The sequence below is a fragment of the Diabrotica undecimpunctata genome, chromosome 8 (genome assembly GCF_040954645.1).
Source record: "Diabrotica undecimpunctata isolate CICGRU chromosome 8, icDiaUnde3, whole genome shotgun sequence".
In the NCBI taxonomy this organism is placed as follows: domain Eukaryota; kingdom Metazoa; phylum Arthropoda; class Insecta; order Coleoptera; family Chrysomelidae; genus Diabrotica; species Diabrotica undecimpunctata.
The window spans coordinates 141226831-141249902 of NC_092810.1; the positions used below are offsets into that span (position 1 = coordinate 141226831).

Genomic DNA, 23072 nt, shown 5'->3' on the forward strand with positions numbered 1-23072 from the left:
TTTGTTCATTTTGTGATCTAACAAAAAGGGAAATAAATTTATGCAAAGACCTTTAAGAAAAAGCTCTAAGTACAGATTGCATAAGTTACGAGCTAAGAAATTTTATGAACTGCTTAAAAGAACAGAAGCTAATGTAATTAAGGTGTCTTTTGACATAGAACAAAACCAGCCTCTTCCAAACCTGAGTTGGTTAGGTATTTTATTCTCGACAAATTTGGGTTTATAACCTTACTTTTGTATTGATGGAAGATTCTACTAATACTTTTGTATACACATGGACTGAAAACCAGAGTAGGCGAGGCTCCAATGAAGTAGTTTCAGCTCTGTATAACTTTTTGGGGATTTTGGAAGACAAGTTTAAAAATGTTCCAGCGAAATCATTGCCACGTCAACTGTTTTCTGATGCTTGCAGTAAACAAAATAAAAATCAAAATGTTTTGGGTTTCCTATTGAGTTATTTGCAGACTTACAGAGCGTTTAGTGATATTCAGCATTGGTTTCCAATCGGGGGACATAGCCATATGCCTCCTGATAAAGTATTTGGACATTTTGAAAAAATATTTAAACGAAAAAAAAACAATAGTTGAACCAGAGGAGTACTATAAAGTGTTTGCATGTTCAGCTACAGTTAAAGTTTTAGGAAAAGACTGGAAACTTTTTGATTTCATGGATGCTGCAAAACGAGTTTTATTGAAGAAGCTCCCTTTTTTGATGCGTGAACAACGAGTTTTTACATTTTCAAATAAAAGCAGTAAAGACATTGGAGCTAAAAATACCTACTGTAGTGATTCTAGTACTTTTAAAGTTACAAAAAAAAGGATGCAATTTGCTGGGAGTGTACAGTACAGTAAGTCTATGCCATTAGTGAATCATATAAGTGAAAAGAAGCAAAAGATGTGGAAAACCTTGTCAAATTTATTTCATTATCTAAAAGTTCAAAAGACTTTTATAATACTGCACTTACCAATGTGCAAAATGGTTACAACTGTAATAATAGTGTAGTGTATGATAAACTAAAGCCTTTTATTTAAAAGATTTTTCAACTTTACTTTTCAAATTTTGACAAAAATGTTATTAATTGATTTTGATAAATAAAAATAAATTTTTAATTATGTAGGTACTTAGATAATAATTAAACATTTGCTGGCATCTTAAAGATAAGCTTTGATTATCAATAAACTAATCTGTTTAACTTCTTAAAAGCCAAGATTTTGTGTTCAAATCTTACTTTCAATTGTCTTGAAACAAGAATTTAAACCTGCAAATTACATGACATTTAAGTAAAATTTAATTATTATATTCTTAAACATAGAAAAAATTGGTTCCTAAAAAATGTCCACCTTCCACATTTCCACACGTTTGGAATCCACCTCTTCAATTGTTTTATTTCTGATAAGAATATGTATAAAATAAAATGTTCCGGAAGGAAACTCAAATTTCGTGCGGATCAAATTTCCGAAAATTTTAATGGGTAATAATGTTATATTTATGTTTTACCGAAATTGTATAACATAAATATTACCTAACCACAAAGTTTACTAACTTTACTACTCGTTCATTTCTACTTCAATATCGCTAGTGCACTCATAATTAATATATAAGTAAATCGTTTAAATAACTTATTTCATTATTTTAATGTGTAACAGCTAACGAAAAGAAAATTCTAAAACATTTTGAAAATAATTTGGCCAGTTGGCTGCGACGTAATAAACCGTCTATGTCTTTCAGGTTGGCACAGGTCACAACTCTTTTTTCGGGTCGAGAAGGGTTAATGACAATTAAATTAAATAAACCTTAAAGAGGATTTGGAGAAAAGTTCTACGTCTTTTAATTATAAATTAAATCCTTCAGTGGTAATTGTTAACTATATATAATTTTTATCTGTTTGTGTAATTATTTTTAACCATAGAAGTAATTGCATTTTAAGCTGTTAAAATAAAGTAAAGTAAATATTAAATTACCTTATCATAGAAAATCTGAAAACAGTACCTATACTTAATAATAAATACCACATTTAATAATGTCTGACAAGCAACAAAAATCTAAAGAAAAAGAATGGTTTCAAATATTAGTTATTCTAATCGGTAAGTAATAAATATTTAAATAAAGTTGTAGCTAATGTAACATAAAAAACGAATTGTTCTAATTTAACTAACATAGTGATATTCTTCATTTTTCTTTTTTATTCCATAACTGTAATTTCACATAAAATGAAAAAGGATCTTAGTGATAATTTTAAATTTAATCATAATCCATTAAGTAAATTTTATAGTTTTTTTTTCCAAGTTTCTTGGAAATGAGTTAAAACTTCGAGTTAAATATTTGTTCATCATTACTACTATAAGGTCGCTATCCACAATAATAAATAATTATACTTAGATTAGCAGGAGCAACTGCGGCGGTTGTTGATTCACTTGTACAGTGCCGGCAAAAATCTTTACATTGTCAAATAAATAACTAAAGAAGAAAAATTGAATGTGTTCTGTCTGAGCTTGTTTAGAGTTTGAAGGGAGAGGGAATAACGTACTCGTGAGGGCAGCGTCGCGTCGGCCGCTGTCTGTCGTTTACTGAACGCTTAGTCACAATGCTTAAGCCGGAGATACACATACACCAGATACACCAGCTACTGTCCACAAACTGGCAAATGTGTACGTTAACTAGCATTTCTGACATGCTAGCTTATCGCAAATATTTTGATTTTTCTTGCTAGTAGCATGCTGTAAGATGCAAGGCGCATGCGTGGGGAGTGTCACTAACATGTGTGAACGCGCACTACCGCTATGGGCATACCAGTAGCTAGCAGAGTCAGAATTGTCAGATTTGTTATGTTAGTGATAAAAATTAATCGTTTTATTTTTACTTGTTAATTTAAAAAATGTTTCGTTGAGGTGATGGAAAAACCATCAAATTTATTGCTATATATAGAGAATTGGAGTGTCCTTGGAATTCTAAAGCATCTCTATATAAAAATAAAATAGCCCGTGACAAGGCTTACACACCCAAATCCCAAATTTTTCTCTTTTTTGAGTTCCGCTTCGGATTCATTATTAAATTTCTAACAATATCCGTGGTCATCAGCAATATTTGCTTGTTTAATTCATTCCGAATACCTTCCATGGATCTCCTTTTTTTTTGTTGGAAACCCAAAAACTTTTAATTACAAAACAAGTACTTTAGTTTCAAATGAAAACCACTCGATTGTTTACTAGCACTAGCATGTGTAAAAATCTACCCTGCTTTTTCACCTTGTCAGTATAGACAAGCGAGCTACTGACCTGCCAATTACTAGTAAATGTGTTTTGTGCTTGCAAAACTGGCTTATGCCAGCAACTGAAACGCCAGCTACTTTTCCAATTTACACCGTGTGTACCCAACTTTAGTTTCTTTAGTTTGTTCTGTGCGTTTGGACTGTACGTAAAGTTGGCTTTGTGAGAGTAGTCAAGGTTAAACTTCTTTTCACTTACTAAGTAAAGTTTGAGATATCAAATTCTAAATTGAAGTAAAAAAGGGGTTGAAACAACCTCAGAAATGTAGAGAAAGTTCGTACTTTAACGTTACTTGAAAAAGGGGACTCTGTAATTACCATAGCTTGTGATATTGGTGTTTCAAGAGAGGCAATTTATCAATTGAAACGGTCGACTGCGTCGTTGCCTTTAGGTACTGTTCCGAAAAAAGAAAGAAAACTTGGTTTTGGAGCTCCCAAAAAAACATCATCTAAGACTGACACCATCATCAGGCGTGCTGTAATGTTAAACCATTCTATAACTGCCACGGAACTCAAAAATAAATATTTCTGATAAATAATTCTGATCTTCTTTAAAACGTTTCAACAAGAACGATTCGTCAACGGATACAGAAAGATCTGGCATTGCCAAGTCGACGTGATGTAAAGAAGCCCTTGTTTACAAAAGCAATAAAAAAATATCAGCACTGGATAACTAAACAGTGGAAAAAGGTCATGTTTAGTGACGAAAGTAAGTTCAGTTTAGTAACAGGAAGCTCCAAATTTGTTCGTCGTCCACTCACCGCGTCAAGGTATGATCCAAAGTTCACAGTTAAAACCGTCAAATATCCTGAAAGTATAAGGGTATGTGGTGCGTTTAGTGAAAATAAAAAAATGGCAGGGTTGTATTTGTTGCCTAAGAATGTTCCAATGTAGGTAAGCAACTATGTGACTGTTCTAGAACAGCATATATTGATCTTTTGGGAAATTCACGAATGTGACTTCTTTTATGATACCCCTGCTCACAGCGTCAATACGGTGACAAAGTTCTTGAATGATCACAATATCAACGTATTGGAATGGCCGGGTAACTCACTTTAACTTAATCCCATTAAGAACGCCTGGAATATTATGAAAAATTAGGTTAAAGAGAGTCGCCCGAGCAACATAATTCAGCTGAAAGAGGAGTTAAGGAGGATGTCAGTGACCATAAAAGGAGAATATTTCTAGTAACTTGCTCAATTCATGCCCAAAAGAATGCAGCTTGTCATCGAATACAAGGGTGATATGACAAAGTATTAATTTGTAAAATTAAAATAATAATTCTTTGATTAAAACGCATAAATCAGGATTTATTCACTTTGAAAAGGTTTTTTTATCGACACTGTATAGTCCAGTCATCAGGTATTCGATCTCTAAAAATGAGACGAATAAGCTGAATTTTGCTGAGTGTCAATTTTGGAACCCCAAAAAAGATGCATAAAAAGTTGCTACAAATATCCCTAGACTTACGTATGCTACATACAAAGTACAACGAACTTGCTCGTGTGAGTAGGTTTACTCTCGTGAATGGGTTTACTCTTACTCCGAATTGAGAAATTATTGGAGAAGGATATGAATTTACTCCATATTACTAGAAAAAATAGAGAGAGTAAGAAAAAATTGGAAAATTGAGTGGGGTGACTGTAAATGGCAGTTGGTTGGATCCCCGTTGCATGGCCAATGGTAAAATCACTAGTCTTGTGATATTATTATACAAAACATATTATCTTGAACGAATTTTAGTAAGCTTGTATTTCATTAATGAAATATGATATTTCCATAATATTACATTTATTGCATATTGTTATGGTTTATATTTTTTGCTATTTACTTATTGAATAAAAATAATTTTGTTATATTATTATTTAATACTTAATAAAACATATAGAAGTTAAAACACTTCACCATTGTATTTAGGTATATAAAAACATATAGTTAAAACTTTTACAAGTGTCGTCAAAATGTATACAGCAGCATAACGTTTTCGATTTAATCAGATCTTCTTCAGTGCCTTATGTAATTAAAGCTAACAATGAATTTGTGACTATGACATCCATATTTTTACATCTTGTAAACCCATATATGGATGGAAACCCATATATGGATGTCATAGCCACAAATTCATTGTTAGCTTCAACTACATAAAGCACTGAGGATGATCTGATTAGATCGAAAACGTTATGCTAATGTTTAAATTTTGACGACACTTGCAAAAGTTTTAACTATATGTTTTTATATACCTAAATACAATGGTGAAGTGTTTTAAATTTGTATGTTTTTTTAAACGATGGTATACAGCCAACTACTGGGATTTTCCCATAAATTTTTATAATATTTAATACTTATGTCTACTTACAAAAATTGAATGTATAAAGCAATAAGTTTAGGTATAATAAAAGCTATTTAAAAATAAAAGAGTATCATAAGCACAACATTTCTAAAATTATAAAATATAGGGTGATCCATTTAAAAAAATTTGAAATCGTAATTTTGCTTTGTAGTTCACCCTGCATACAAATTTATGTCAATAATTTTAATTAAACCTAATTTAAAAACTAAAATATATTGTTTACTGTAATATATCGAATAAATAATTGTTTATGCACTACTTCTTTATATATATATATATATATATATATATGGTGTTGATTTCATAGGGATTTCGAAATAAAAATGGACATAACTTGTTAAATACTCTGTATAATAATGTAAAACCCAATACTCTAAGAACTATAAGAAGAATACAAATTTGAAAAAATATACAGGGTGTCCCATTAGTTATTATTCACCCTGTAGAATTCCACATATTTTTTAAGTATGGAGAATATCATTGCTGCATTTAAATTACTCGTTAATTTAATTTTATATATTTCGTATTACAATTTAGGTTTAATACATAACAGATAAAGATAAATACATGCCTGAATCTATTTTTTATTATATTTTTTATTTAAGCTGCATCTCACGGATTTACAAGCGGAGCACTAACGGGATGGACGTCCCCATTTATGGTAAAAATAGTTGAGGACACAGAAAACTACAATGTAAGAGAAGATCAAGCGGCATTATTTGCTATATTAAACGTAGTTGGTTTAATAATCCTCACACCTTTTTTTCCTCCATTTATTGACATTATTGGAAGGAAAAAAGCCATTATTTTAACATCTGTACCATTTTTAATTTCTTGGTTAACAAAAGCATTATTTACTCATTTATGGGCACTGTATTTTGCAAGGTTATTAGTCGGATTAGGGGATGCTTTGATTATGTGTGCATATCCAATGTATTTTGGAGAAGTTGCTACACCAAAAGTACGTGGAATTTGGGGAAATGCTTTCTTTATTTTAGTGATATTTGGAACTTTTGTTATTAACGTGGTTGGAATATACTGTAGTGTTAAGTTAACTTCTTACATATTTCTGGCATTCGAAGTAATATTTTTAATTCTTTCTTTGTTTATTCCTGAATCACCTTACTTTTTCATAGCAAAAGATCAACTTCCGGCAGCGAAATTGTCATTAATCAAGTTACGACAAAAAACTGACGTTGACGTTGAGTTCAAACTTATGCAGGATGATTTAAACAGACAACTTTCAGAATCTGGAACGTGGAAAGACTTATTCGTTATTGACGTAAATAGAAAAGCTCTAATAATCGCGATGTTTTTGCGATTCGCTCAAATAGTTTCGGGGCTGTGGGTCTTTGGAAGCTATACGCAATTTGTGTTTCAGAAAGTTGTTAGTGACATTAGTGCTGAAACTTCAACAATTATTTACACAGGGTTAAATTTTATCATATATTCTGCTGCAATTTACAGTTCAGATAAATTCGGTAGACGAAAGTCTTTATTAACATCTCTTGCTGGCACTGGTATTGTGTTTTTGTTAGTGGCTATATACTTTCTTGTAGAAAAATTTCTTCCAGATATAAACCTACAACCTGTAAACTGGTTTCCATTAGCAGGCCTTATTATATTTTTATTGGTATCATCCTTTGGAGTTGGTCCTATTCCCGCCTTAATGCAAGGAGAATTGTTCTCAGCTAGCATTAAATCCAAGGGTATTTCAGTGGTAGTGGTGGCTTACGGGATAATAAAGATTTGCACTAATAGTGCCTTTTACTATCTTTATGCATATACTGGATTATCTGGACCCTTTTTGCTTTTTGCTGTTTCTAATTTTATTTCTTTAATAATTACCTATTTCATTGTGCCAGAAACAAAGGGAAAGACTTTGGAAGAAATACAACAGCATTTAAAAAACATGTAGTTTTTATTCAATTTAATATGTTTTTTAGTAGTTAAAAACATATTGAATTTTTTTTATACTGTAAGTTTTATAATACAATATACAATTAAACCTTGTATTTATTTCGTACCTAATATGATACTGTCGCTAATATGTACACCTTTCTTTACAGGCCAGGATCCTCACTGCCGTAAAAGCCAACGTATTGTTGACCGTTTCCTCGGTCACTAAGATACACTTTCAACAGTTTAGTTATTATTTTTCATTGAGTTTTAGTATTTACCACCGAGTTTACTATGGCTTGTTTGACGATTTACCACCCGGTATATGCAGCGATGAAGGGAAAAGTGGTGCAAGTCACCTGAACATAATTTTGAGATAATTAAAAGTTTACTAAAAATGTTACGGTTAAATCTAGTTAACAATGAAAATATCTTCTTCTTTTTTCTCTTTTTCTTCTTCTTCTTCCTCTTTATAAGCAATTCTACTTGTTCATTGACGGATTAATACCTCTATGGAAGGTTGTCGCTCCATCTTTTGCGCGGTCGTCCGATACGTCTTTTGCCGATTGGTGACTTATATCTTGCTATTTTGACGACACGGATCTTTTCCATTCTGCTAATGTCTTTACTTCTCTTTCGATCTCTCAGCGTATTTCCTGTAATTCTTCTCAGTACTCTCATCCCTATTGTTTCCAGTAGCGTTAGCATTGTGGCTGTGTCGGGACTTGTTTCTGAGGCATATGTCATTATTGGTTTTACACTGGCTCTATACATTCTTGACTTCATCTCAGTGTAAATGTGTCTGTTTCGCCATATAGTGTTATTAAGGCCGTCCTGCCAGTCTATTTACTTGTTGTACTTCCAGGTCTTCATAGCTGGACAGTGAAATTCCCAGGTATTTTATTCCCATTACTTATTCAATGATAATGCCATCAACTTCTATTTAACATCTGGTTGGTTCTTTGCTGAGGACTATTGTTTTAGTTTTATGGGATGAGATTGTCATATTAAATTCTTTTGATCTTATGGTAAATCTGTGGACCAGTCTTTGCCGACTATTTTTATCTTGGTCTATTAATATTGTGTCGTCTGCGTAACAGAGTATTTTGATTTCTTTGTTTCCAATTCTGTATTCTCTTCCTTTGTTAACGCTTTTGATGATTTTATCCATGATCAAATTGAAAAGCATGGGGCTCAATGAATGAACAAAACTCCGCCTGTAGTTGTGTTGGGTGGATCGAGTAGCTCAACAGAACTGTTGCCGCTTCCAAGCCCGGCTAAAGATGGAGGGGCAGTGGCAGCGCAAAATCATAATTTTATGTGGGCAAGATACATTTTGCGAGGCCCTCCGCTCGCGGATAAAGACAGTTTTTTTCAAAATAAAAAACATAACTAACCTAAAGATATTTATATATAAATAAGACCTACCAACTTTAAAAAACAATTTAATTTACTATTATTACTATTAATTATATTACAGGAACAGAAATTTTCTACTTTTTACACTGCTGACTTGTTTTTCCCATTATTTTTTCTGAGATATTTCATTTCTGAGATATTAAGTGTTGCCTTAAAGCAACGCTAGGTGCTTACACTACCTAGTTTTTGTTGAAAATAATAAACCAAAAAATAAAGCATTATTTGGGATACATTAAAGTAGGCAATAAAACAAAAATATATATTTATTTGTAATTCGATGTGATTAATTATAAAAATTTACACTATCGAGAGTGAAACGGTATAAAACAAGAAGTACATTATCCAATATCACATTTTAAAAACATTGTTCTAACGATAAATTTACATGTTTTAGACGCACATCTTCTCTTTTTCCCATCTGGAATGTACTGTATCAAATGATTAATGGTGTCAAAACGAATGTCATCCGATACTCGGCTGTCGACAGATGCTGTCAAGGAAGCCGACGGTCTTCCACTTCTTTTACTAAGTACACTATACTTCGCTAAATATGTGCTTACAATCTCTCTTGTAAAATCTAATTGCGATACCTTTTCTCTGCCAGGTCTATTATACAATATCCAACTATTTTGTAATGCAACATTGGCCAATACCATTTTTTGCCACGACTACTGATCCTGTAGTAACTTACATTCTAATCCATTTGGTCAGTTCCTTCCATAAATGTATTATACTTGGCAATCAATTTCGGTCTAGAAACAATTATGTTTCGTTTGAGTTTCTGAGAAAATCTTTTTACTTGACCTACTTCTTGAGTGCCGAAGAAATCATTGTTATTGCTGCATTATCCATCCACCGGACATATAATTGTCCATCATTTCGTTCAATAGCTGTCTCAAAACCTCGATCTTCTTTTAAAAACTCATTTTTAGGAGTTAACGGACATCCTCTGGGAACTCGATTTTCGCGAATCGTTCCTATGGCATTATAACAACGAAATTTTAAAAATGAAAATAAAGCCGTTTCAGAAAACAAATTATCCATATAAATATTGTATCTTATAATTCGTCTAACAGTAATAACAAAGGACTGGCAGCTTTTCCAAATAGTATTTCATAGTCATTATTTGATTTTGGATTTTTTCGTTGGTATAAGTCAAAGTTAACTAAATACCCATTTTTTGGGCCAAATCTAATTGGTTTTCCTCTAATAAACTGCTTGCAGCTATGTCTGCCAAAGTATTTTATCATACTTTCATCGTAAGATAAATGTTCTTCCGGTACAAAATTTTCAACAAAACTTTTTTTAAGCATGTCCATAAGAGGTCGTATTTTCCACGCCTGGTCATTCTGGTTGATTTTGGTATTATCTGAACAGTGCAAAAACCGGCAAATCTGTAAAAACCGATCTCCTCGCATGGCCTTGGATACTTCATAATTTTTCATATCATCATTATAATCCCAATAATGCCGCTTGGTTGGTAATTGATTATACCCACTTATATATAAAATGGTAATAAATAAACGGATCTCCTCATCTGTTATCTTCGGATCGGGACAATTAAAAAATAATGCATAGCGACGACTTTTGTCCACTAAATGTTGGATAAATGCATCATTTACAAACTGTCAAAATATTTTTGTCGCAGATATTTGTTCATATTTAGAATAGTCGGATTTTGGAAATACCGATGCACGTTCTTTGTCAAAGTCTGCTCCCTTCAGCCATTGAGGTTGATTTCGAGGCTCAAGAAGTCTATCTGAAATCCAGTTTTGTACCACTTCAGAATCAAAATTATGGCCATGGCCAGGAATGTCTTCATTCTGTATATAATCGTCGTTCGAACCAATTCTTTTATTGTTTTGTAGTCGTATTTCTGCTCCGGCATAATTGACGGGATGAAAAGGTTATCTACCAGCCTAAAAATGGTAGGTATTAACATTACATTACACTACTAAGTCCATACGTTTTTATTATAAAAGATTTGATTACTATATGACTACATACCCTCCTCCATCTTCATCTACTGAATCCTCGTCAGTCTCTACATTTGTATCTGGAGGTTCTACAAAAATATCGCCATCTTATTCATCATTATAAATTATATCAAGGGCTTGAGCAAGCGAAAAACCTCGTCTAGAACAAAAATGATAAAATTTAAAATATAGGTAGTACAAGCGCCTAGCGTTGTTTTAAGGCAACGGCTGGGTTACAACAGGCACTGACAAGTAGTTATTGATCAATTCATATAAATTATTTAAAATAAGTTTTGTTAGAAGTATAATCAACACAAATTTAACATATATAAATAATAAGTTGCATTTTTATCGAAATTATGGTACTTACAAATGCACCAAACTAATAAACAGTTCTAACACCGCAAATAGACACGCATAACTGAGTGTGGGCGATTATAGTTGATGAAATTTGCAAGGTCACACCTCTTTGATGACTGTCTTATGACTTCAAGCTCCTCTCAAATACAGACATGTCTGCCGTTGCTTTAAAGCAACGCACGGCGCTAATGGATTAATGACGTGCTCGTAATCTAGCTGGGATGCTATATCAGCTTGAATAGACAACATTGCGACCGCAGAAAGTCTTTCCTTGTTGTAAGATGTAAATGTTTGGGTATATTTCTTTTAAGTTATTATCTATGTTGTATTCAAGCAAATGTTTCACGTCTGTTATAAAGTTAGGTAAATTAGGGTTCATTATTTGTAATTCTTCATATAATTCGTAAGGTTCAAAGTCACTGCTCTCACCCACTCGTAGGACTCTGTGTCAATCTTGACAATTTTTTAATATTTGTTCGTAATATTTTTGAATTTACTTATACAGAAAACCGAAATTTTCATGATGGTAATTTAAAGTCATAAATCTCAAATCCATATTGTTAATAATTGAATCAAGCATAGTGTTAAAAACATTTGCTTCATACCGGCATTTAGGACACTGAATATTTTTTGGATTAAACCAAAAAATGTTTTGCTGTCACCGAAGAATTAGCGACGTCTACCAACAGCAGATTCCAGCTATGACAACTGCAAGGTGTAAAAAATGCCCTACATTTGTTCTACTTCAATACAGTCTCTAGGGCAGTCAAGCAAAAAGAATATTGTTTTGCCTGTTTTAATTTGCGAATCACTTCACCAGTTACCGTTTTTTACATCAGTGTGATCAATTCACTTTGTATATCGTGACTTAAATAATGGTGTACAAGTTGTTTGTCAGTAATACGTCTCATATGTTTCCGTAAAGTAGGATCAAATTTTGATATCAATTTAAATAAATCAATGAATAGGCTAAGATCCTCTCTATACCATCTGAGTTTGTGAATTACCAAAAAGTCTGTATGGAAAACAGAATAGTTTATTTTGAGAATTATAGTAAACTAATCAGCGATGATGCTGAATGTCACCATTATGGTTTTCTAGAGAAATCTGGTTCTGAACTCTATTATGACGCTGAATATCTGATCTGGACTTCGACCATATACCTGGACCAAATTATCAAATACTTGTTTAATTGCGTCACTCGCATCGCTGCTAGTTGGTGGATAACAAATTTTCATTATTTTTTTCATGATCTAGAATATTGCTCTCGGGGAACACATCAGAATCTGATTCCTCAGATATTCAATTTGTATCAATTGCAGACTGTGGTTCGGTATAAGTATTTAGTGGTTCTTCATCGGTACTTTCCAAATTCACAGGAATCTCAATAGTAGCTGAATATTTTTTAGAAGTCGACCCTATCGATTCGGATGGTTCTGTACTTCCAGATGCAGTTGGATTAAGAAACTTATTCATTCATGTTCATGGATACAAATCATATTTTATTTTGGACGGCGACGTGTAGCGGAAATTCTTCGCCAGCGATAGGAACGCAATTTCAGGGGAATACTCTTTTTTAGGCTGGCGGTGACGTACATTGCAGCGGGGATTTCTCGCGAGCGATAACAAGCTCTTTTTTGGCGCGTTTATGGCTTAGGTTTAAATAATGCATAAATTTCCATGGCACGAGTGCGAGGCCGACGGCCGGACGGTTGTAGCCCACGTCGCCCACGCCCTACGGCGCCTCTGAGGAATGGTTCTACAGCCAGGTTAGCACCCTACTGATAGACTTTAAAACCATACAGCTCATTGAAACAGGATTATGCCTCGGAATAGGAATAATGATAATATCAAGGAAGTAAAAATCGTAGGCGCAGGTTTAAAGGTGTGAACTGACTTTTTATTTAAAGGTTTGAAGAATTTATTAGGAAATTAAAACACACGTAGTGGATTTTTTTAACAGAAACTAAATGTATCGTACAAAAATTTAATGAACTTTGTCTACTTTAAGTGTAAAATTTGTAAACAGTTTTTAATATTCACTCTAGAACCTTGATAAAAGACAGGCTATTTTCAGTGGTTTCAATGCACAAATATAACATTTTTGAAGTAAATGTGTTTTCCTTTAGTTATAAAATGTTTTCAGTTGTGAGATAAACTGCACTTTAGTGTTGGTCTAAATTCTTGTGAACTAAAGTCAGTAAACGCAATAGGTGAGTGTAAGACAACCATGGAACGATGGAGTAAAGTTTAATGCCAGAACGGATAATAAAGGACTCTACTTTGGAATAAAGAGGTATGTAAAAAATTATTAAATATATAGAGTGGTCCTTTGGAAAATCTAAAGTTCCCTATATTATTGAAAAAACGAAAGATCTGACAAAAACGTAAATCATATTTCATGTACAAACACTATAAGAAAAATTATATAGTTATCGTATTAGTTGTTGCTAAAATATTTCAATTGTTTCATACAATGTACATACAATGTTTATATAATACTTAAACTTGACCCAAATTAATGTTATTTAATACTAACCTACTTTTAATTACATTTTTTTACAATATATTAATGAACAGCTATATATCATAATAACGGTTTAATTAATTATGATGAGTGTAATAAATATATTATATTTATAATGTGTTAACTATATAAAACAATTGTTTTATCTTTTGTGTGAAATTATTTTAAATGATAAATAGATTTGCATTTTAAGTAAATAATTTTAAGTACATCAAATAGAATTACAAGATATAAAATATACTTTATCATTATTATGAATAATAAAAATCGTCCATGATGACAGAGAAACTACAAAATAATGCCGACAAAGAATGGTATCAAATATCAGTTATTTTAATTGGTAAGTACAACTACTTATAGAATTAAGTGTTATAATAATACTTTTAAGTGTATTACATTTTTCTATACTCAGTCGCTCCCTTCCAGTTTACCGCTAAGTCCCCTTCTATCTTTCCTTTCTCGAGTTATGTCTTCTCTTGAACTAGAAGCGAGGTCTTCCGCGGTTATCATGAGTTTTGGACGTTTGAATTCGCTTTGAGGGTTGTTTCTCGAACATTTTTTGGAAACGACCATACCGTTCTCTTATTCTAACAATAGACGTTAGCAATCTGACCGGTATCAAATTAAATGCCCCCAGAAATCCATTTCTGTTACCTTAAGTTTTACCTTACACTATATTTGATTATTCTTGTAATATTCGTGTTTTGTAGACTGTGTTTGTTACTTTTGATATTGACTGACATCAAAGAATATTATTTGAAAGAAAAACTCTTTTTGGTGCTATTCGTAGTTGAGTACCTGCAAATGACTATATTTTTTTGTTGGTCGATAATTCCTTATGTTTGCATTTTAGTTTCCAGCGTATTAAAGTTTGTTCTAGATAAATTTATAATATTTGAGAGAAATTTTATTTATTTATTTATTTAATGTCGTCCGAACTATTAAGGTTATAGACGATAACAATGAAAAAATACATATTAAAACAAAGAAAGGTGACAATATTAATTACATACTAACATGAAAGAAGATTAATATAATTTGTGATACAAACTAGATTTTAATTTAAATATCTTTTATGCCTATAGCCGTTAAGAACTTTATGATATTGTTTAGATGATTATTGTCTCTAAGAAGCTCGCCTATGTCGCTGGGAAGGTCGAGTTTCGGTTAAAATATGTTTTACGGTACCGTTGGTTTGACACTGTGTGCAGTAGCAGTATGGGGGGTTGTCTCTTGTGATTCGTAAATATGTGTGACCAAGTCGGAGTCGAGTAAAGATAACTTTTTTTCCTAGGGAACAAAAAGGCCTGTTTTTGTAAAGCATTGTTTTTAATTTGACTTAGTTTTTCGGAACATTGCGACCATTTGCCACGCACAACTAACTATGTTTTTTAAGCACCATTAAGGATCACTTGGCACTATTTTATTTAGTTGAACTTGGTCAGCACTTGTCGCTACTTCGTGAGCTAGACAGTCCACAACCTCATTACCGTGTACTCCAATATGAGATGGAACCCAGATTAATACCACGTGTTTGTTTTCCTTTGCAGCATTTTGAAGTTCTTTGTAAATGTCTTTATGAATAGGGTTGCTGGAGTACATGTTTTGGATGTCACAAAGAGCATTCAGTGAGTTTGTTAGTATTGTGTAATTTCTCTGGTCCGTTTTGTTAATGAATTATAAAGCTTCAAGGATTGCGTATAGTTCTGCATTGGAGACAGTCCAGTTGTTATGCAACTTAAATTTAGCATTATAAGTATTAGAGAAAATTGCTGCCCTCACTCTGTATGTTGTTTTTGATGCATCTGTGAATATTTGTCGGTAGTCGCTTAATATATCCATAATATCTTTGAAGTGGTTTATTATTATGGCTGGTTGGGATTCATGTTTACTAAATTTTGATAGATCAGTGATCACTGGTGATTTATTTACAGTACATGGTGGATGAGGGTTTTCGGTAGGGTGGTATATTGTCAGGATCCTATATTTATGAAGTAATCGGTTAATTCGTTCCTAGAAAGGCGGATTGCATTGGTTAGATGAGAATTAGTGGCTGAAACGATTATTATGAACGTTATGGTAGAGTGGGTTATTTGGAGAGGATAGAACTTTACAAGCAAACGGCAAACTTAAAAAATCTCTTTTAAATTCTAGAGGAGTTTGCACTAACTCACTGAATATACTTAGTGTGGGGCTTGTTCGAAAGGCACCCAAAGCGACTTGCAGTCTGGTATTTTGAATTACATCTAGTTCTTTAAGAACAGATTTAATTAATATTTAAATGGGAATAAGCCACAATTAAAGGTTAAAATACATTTATTGACGTTTCAATTTCCACTTCGGAAATCGTTCTCAAAATACAAACATTAGTATTGGCCTCGCCTGTGAGTATAATGCAGTTTGTTGGTATCGATATGCTATAAGAATTTTTTCTTTGCAGTAGTAGGCAGCAGTGTGTCCATTGGGAGTTTTAGAGGCATCGGTAAAGATTTGCAAATAATTAGGATAGTGGTCTAGAATTTCCATGACTAGATGTTTAATTATTGTGGAATTTATAGTTGATTTTTGATACTTTGTAAGTGTTAAGTCAACAGTTAATGGGTAGCTTGCCAAAGGGGAATAGTTTGCATTTATATTTACCGATACATTGAGTTGATTCCTATCACAAGATATGAGCTTTATTCTTTCTATGAGGGGTTTAGGGTTTTTAATCTTTTTGTGAGGAAGACCAGGGTTGCAGATGTGGAAGAATACAGGATGCTGTTTCTAGAATGATATCGTTCAAGGATAAATGATCTCGTATTATATGTAAGGAAGGTTCTCCAGTTAGAACTTGCATACTACTAACCGAACTAGTATCAAAAGGTCCCAGTGGTAATCTTAAAGCTGCAAATTAGATACTATTTAGTTTTTGTAAATGGATTTTACATGCAGCATCGTAACATATACACCCATAATCGATTTTAGTACTAATGAGCGATTTGTAAAGCCTAATTAATATTTTATGATCAGCACCCCAAATTTTGTTGAATAATATTTTAAGTATATTTAATCTCTTTTGGCAGGAAAGCTGTAGTTTATTTATGTACGAATTCCAATTTCAAGTTCTCTACTAATGTTTGTATTTTGAGAACGATTTCCGAAGTGGAAATTGAAACGTCAATAAATGTATTTTAACCTTTAATTGTGGCTTATTCCCATTTAAATATTAATTAATTTAAAATGCCACAAGAAAATAGCTTCAGAACAATATTAAGAACAGATTTATTGGCTGAGTTATATACCACTGAGCCGTAGTCAATTTTTGATCGAACTAAGGATAAAAAGGGCCTTTTAGATTTTTGATGTGACTTTTCCAAACCAATGTTTTGTCAAAAGTAAGACTGAGGAATTTTATTTCTTTTACAAAGATCAGATTCTTACCATTGAATGTTAAAATTGGATTATCCTCTTTTCGCTTTTTTGAGAAGAGCAAGCATTTTGTTTTTTCGTTAGAGAAGGTGAGTCCTGTTTTATCAAGTTCGGATAAAACAGGATTTTTGGAGATTATTTAATATGCTTTGAAAGACTCTTTGGGTGGATTCTAGATTTGTTCCTCCTACTAGGAGAACCAGATCGTCTGCGTACATTCTTCCTTTAACTGGTTGTTGGCATTGTTCTAAGATATCGTTAATTGCAACAAGAAAGTCTTTGTTTTCCTGGATTCGAGTTGATGATAGTGTTCAATTTGCTTGTACTTTAAATGTTTTAAGTTGAAGACAATTTTTAATAAATTTTAGGAATTTTCCATTAATATCCTAGTAGTGAAGCTTTTTTATTATACCATATCTCCATGTGCAATCGTAGACTTTTGTTATGTCGCAGAAAATAGCTAGACAATGTTGTTTGTTAATAAGTGCTTTGTGATCTTTGGATACAATACAATATCAACTACAGACCAGAGTCTGGTTTAGCAGTTAGGCATTCGGCGAAAACTCGCCGACTAGAGAGCATTTTAAAGTACCTCGGGAACTATCGCCGGGAGTATGAAGAACGAATCCTGCACTAAGGTCAGTCAGGCGGCGTCGTGGACTGAGATGTCTTTTAAAAATTCCAGACTCCCCCTCTATAAAGACGAAAAAAAGGTTATATATAAGTATTTTTTTATCTTTCAGAAAGCATGTCAGGCGACGGTTTATAATCTTTTTAAATAGCTTACAGGTTGCTGAGGTTAGGGATATTGGTCTACAGGACTGGGGATCTGTTTTTGGTTATTGAGGTTTAGAGATTGGGATAATCTATGATTCTGACCAAGACTGTCTAAAGTATTGTTGTATCAACTGTTGGTCCAAAACATTAAGGAGGTATTGTTCTAGCGGTATGTGCTCAGATTTTGGAGAAAAATTATTGGTATATCATCTGGACCCGGAGAATAGTTTTTATGCCAAACAATGCATCGTCTAGTTCTTCTATTAAAATTGGAGTGTTCATAAAGTCATCCGTGTTTTCTGTGATCATTATTTCCTTCTTTTCATTTCTAAATTTAAATTGAAGAAAACTTAGAGAGTAGCTGTTAGCGCTGGAATTTTGTTCATAAAGGTCAACAAACATTTCTGTGATTTCTTCTGTTGAGGTAATTAATTGATCATTATGTTTTAAGAAACTAATTTGGGCGCTTTGCTGTTTTCCAGATAGTTGACGAATTGTTCTCCATAATGCAGACAGAAGAGTAGAGTTGTTGATGGATGGCACGAAAGATTTCCAGTTTTGTTTTTTGGTTTGCTTAATCCGATATCCAGATTCAGCTTTTAGTTTTTTATAATCCATTTGATTTTGTGTAGTAGGAGATCGTCTGAACTTGTTAAAATCTCGCTTGTATTTTTTGATGGCTTCGTTACATTTGTCATTCCACCACGGTACTGGCGTGTGAGTTTTTAGAGTTTTGGTTTTTCCGCCTGCTTTGTGCCCTGCTTCTAATAGTACCTTAGAGGATTGTAGATTAGTTTAAATATGTATTTGAGGTACCAGGGTCAGGAAGATATGGGATTTTTTGGTCTACTTGGTATAAGAAGAGTGTCCAATTTGCCTGGTCCAATTTTCATTTTAAGAGAGGAGTGGTTAAGGCACTTTTAAAAGGACAAGTTATAAGAAGAGTTTGTAGGATCAGATCGCACATGGTCAGGCCAATAACTGGGGATTCTCCTGTTTGTATATTAAATCTTGTGAGTTTTCCTGCATTCAAGATGTTTATATTGTTACTGTCAAGTAATTGTTCTAGCACTCTTTCTTTAATGACTGGAATTTGGATCCGTAGTAGGGGTTATGACTATTAAAATCTAAGAGTAGACGGGGAGATGGGATCTGTTGAAGTAGTTTCTCAATTACGGTTTCTAAGGATGTATTTAAAGGTATTAGTTCTGCTTCGCACATTTCGTTGATATAGATTGCTACTCCACCACTTGATTTATCTCTATTGGTCCTGTTTTAAAACCTTTTAACCTAGCATGATAAGGACCTTTGAAATGAGTTTGTTGAAGACAAATAACTGATCGAGTTTGTTGAGCAATTAGTTGTTGTAACATTTCACAACGGGTGTGGTACCCGTTAAGGTTCCATTGTATTACAGATCTGAATGTTAAGTACTTAAGGATTCTTGAGAGGATGAGAGTTCGCTGTCCATTGTTGCAAATGTTCTGAATTGATAGAGTTGATGGTGTAGTTGTCTTTTAATATTTGTGATTTTTGTTTTTACCTTTTTTAATCTTTGAGAGTATATAGTGTCCAGATCTTTAAGGAAACCTAATATATTGTCTGTATAGGTTTTAAGAAGATTTAATAATTCTGCGTAGTGTGGGACAGATTCAAAAAATTTAAAGTATGCTTATAGTTCAGTGTAAAATTGTTTTTATTGTCTTCAAACATTTGTTGTAATGATTGCATTTCATCATGAATGGATTTTTCCGATTTAATTTTCTTAGGTTTGGTTTTTGAAATACCCAACTTAGGTGGGTTGTTTTTAGAGGTCTTCATGCGGCGGTGTAATAGAAACCGTTGGGGTTTCTTGGGCTACCATTTCAGATAATTTCATTGATTTTGTATTCTCTTTATTTTGTTCTTTGGAATTAACATTGTTATTTTGATAAACTGTAGATATGATATAAGATTTATCATTAGACACTAGACTGTTGGCGGCTTCTTTGCATTGGGTGAACTTCTCTAATAACTTTGGCTCGTTATGTAGTAGAATTGGGCATACTGCAGCTAAATGACCTAATTGTTTACAAGAAAAACATTTAAGGTTTTCAGTTGCTAAGAAAATTCTGTATGATGTATTGTCGCAATTTATTATAGAAGAAGCTGGTAATGTTATTAATTAATTACATTGTTTTCTAAAGGAGTAATATACGTTCGTCGGCGAAACTGAGAATATTACTAAATTCTGGGCGAGACGCGTTTATTTTAAGAAAGTTGATAGGAAATAATAAATTTAGACCTAGCTTCATTAGCTCTGCTTCCAATAGTATGTGGTCTACTGGAGCATACATTGGATAAAACAATTCTTTTACTTGGAGTGATTATTTGCTGGCAGTGAGAATTTGATTATTGACTTTAATAATTAAACCACAATTTTTTAAAAAGTTATCTACCAGTTCTTTTAAGAAGAAGTAAATGCATAATCTATTTTACCAAATTCGATAGGCGAAAATAATATATTTAGGACTTAAAATACTGCCCAAGGCTATTAGATAATCTTCTTCAAAATAGAGGTTTAGAAGGTGTATTATTTTCCGTTTTTATTACCAATTACTTATTGCTATTGTCGGTATTATATTATCATTATGGATTATCAAATTTTCGGACTTTTGAACATATTCAGACATTATTTATCGTATTTCGCTTATTAACAAAAATTTATTATACAAATGTTTTTTATATATATATATGTAATAATTAAAATAAAATCAAATCATAAAAATAAATGTATTTTTTAATTTAAGCGGCCTCGCAGGGATTCATCAGTGGCGCCCTCTCAGGATGGACGTCCCCATTTATGGTAAAAATAGTTGAAGATAAAGTACATTATAACATTAGAGAAGATCAAGCAGCACTATTTGCTGTAGTAAACATAATTGGTCTAATAATCCTTTCACCATTCTTAGAGCCATTTATTGACATTATTGGAAGGAAAAAGGCAATTATTTTAACATCTGTACCGTACATGATATCTTGGTTAACAAAAGCGTTGTTTACTAATTTATGGGCTTTGTATTTTGCAAGGGTATTAGTCGGATTGGGAGATGCTTTGATTATGTGCGTGATTCCCATATACATTGGAGAAGTAGCTACACCAAAAGTGCGTGGAATTTGGGGAAATGCTTTCTTTATTTTAGTGATATTTGGGACTTTTATTATAAATGTTATTGGAATATACTGCAGTGTTAAAGTAACATCTTATCTTTTTCTAATATTGCAAGTAATAGTTTTATTTTTATCTGCATTCATTCCCGAGTCACCATCTTTTTATATAGCAAAAAATCAACTTTCTGCAGCCAGAATATCACTAATGAAATTAAGACAAAATGATGATGTTGAAGTTGAGTTTAGAATTATGCAGAATGACATAAAGCGACAACTTTCCGAATCTGGAAAATGGACTGATTTATTTTTTAATAATGTGAACAGAAAGGCTTTAATAATAGCTGGGTTTTTAAGAGCTGCCCAAATACTTTCGGGACTGTGGGTTTTTGGAAGCTATACGCAATTTGTCTTCCAGAAAGTTGGTAGCAATATAAGCTCTGAGGCTTCAACAATAATTTATACCGCACTAAATTTTATTATATGCGCTTCTGCTGCATATGGTTCAAACAAATTTGGCCGAAGAAAGTCCTTAATGACATCTCTTGCAGGTTCGAGTGCAATATTTCTACTTGTGGGAATATATTTTCTTGTGGAAAAATTGTATCCGCAAATCAATCTACATGCAATAAATTGGTTTCCATTGGCGGGCCTCATTATTTTCTTATTTGTGTCTTCTTTTGGAGTTGGGCCTATTCCTGTGTTGATGCAAGGCGAACTGTTTTCAGCGAGTATTAAATCTAAAGGTATTTCAGCAGTGGTGGTGGTGTACGGAATTCTAACTATTACCACGAATAGTACGTTTTACTACCTTTATGCGTATAGTGGCTTATCTGGACCATTTTTGTTATTCGGTGTTTGTAATTTTATATCAGTTATAGTAACATATTTCATTGTACCAGAGACTAAGGGGAAGACGTTGGAAGAAATACAGCAGTATTTAAAAACGATGTAGTATCAAGTTATATATTTGTTTTGTTTATAATGTATAATTTGGTTAAAATGTATTGTATACGTCTTAAATTTTACTTTTGTAAATTAAATTTATTGTATTATTAATTTATTATACTCACCAAAAATTACTAAAATACAATTTTTTTATTCAATGTATATATACATATACAGGGTGGTCCTTAAGTAATTGTACAAAAAGAAACAGTAGATTCTACACTTTAAAATATTACGATTTAATCCAAATTGCTTTGATAAAATGTTGATATTAACAAAGATACAGGGTGTTAAGGTGCAGATTTCAAATGTTATTTTTCGCTATAACTTTCATGTTTGTAAACATTTATGTATAAAAATTTACAACTAGGTACTTTTAAATATGAGAAATTATAATTTGATGCGCACTTTGATGTAAGTGATAGAGGGCGCCACATATGCCACATATATGGTATAAATTTGCACTTAACTTTTTTGCTCTTTAAGTTACCTGTATTTGGGATAAAAAATATTAAAGATACATTAGTTTAACAAAAAAAAAGGTATACTTGGTAATAACTTCAAAACTTAACAGTTTTCGAGATAATCGCATTTTACAAATCAGCTGCATAATTCTAATTTAAGTTAATTTCTCCAGGCAACGAAGAAAAAATAGACAAAAACATTAATACCTCTGAATTTTGGTATAAAATACCTTTATCTAAAGTTAATAGTTAACGAAATATTAAATAAAATAAATATATCAGCAGGATAATTAATAATAGGATTTGACAAAATAACCGAATAATAGGATTTTACATCAAACATTTTACGTTTTATGTTAAATTAAAGTCATAATCAAAGCATTTTGTTTACAAACCAAGTTAAGAAATAGTTAAACTAAATAACATAACTTTTTGTCAAAGTACGTGTTCGATATGTCCACCATTTTTTTTAATTGATTTGTCAATATATTCCATAAAAGATCCTCTCATATTAAATAGCATCATTGGT

General features: G+C 32.4%; 2 protein-coding genes across 2 annotated transcripts; both read left to right on the forward strand.

Moving 5' to 3' along the window:
• The first annotated feature begins 1988 nt into the window (after window positions 1-1988).
• On the forward strand, window positions 1989-7623 carry LOC140448133 (trehalose transporter 1-like protein). The gene is made up of 2 exons (XM_072541216.1): window positions 1989-2084; window positions 6221-7623. The coding sequence occupies exons 1-2, from the start codon at window positions 2021-2023 to the stop codon at window positions 7531-7533; spliced, it is 1377 nt and encodes a 458-aa protein (XP_072397317.1). The 5' UTR covers window positions 1989-2020; the 3' UTR covers window positions 7534-7623.
• Window positions 7624-13858: 6235 nt separating this feature from the next.
• Window positions 13859-22433, forward strand: LOC140448134 (facilitated trehalose transporter Tret1-like). The gene is made up of 2 exons (XM_072541217.1): window positions 13859-14136; window positions 20774-22433. The coding sequence occupies exons 1-2, from the start codon at window positions 14070-14072 to the stop codon at window positions 22084-22086; spliced, it is 1380 nt and encodes a 459-aa protein (XP_072397318.1). The 5' UTR covers window positions 13859-14069; the 3' UTR covers window positions 22087-22433.
• The last annotated feature ends 639 nt before the right edge of the window (window positions 22434-23072 follow it).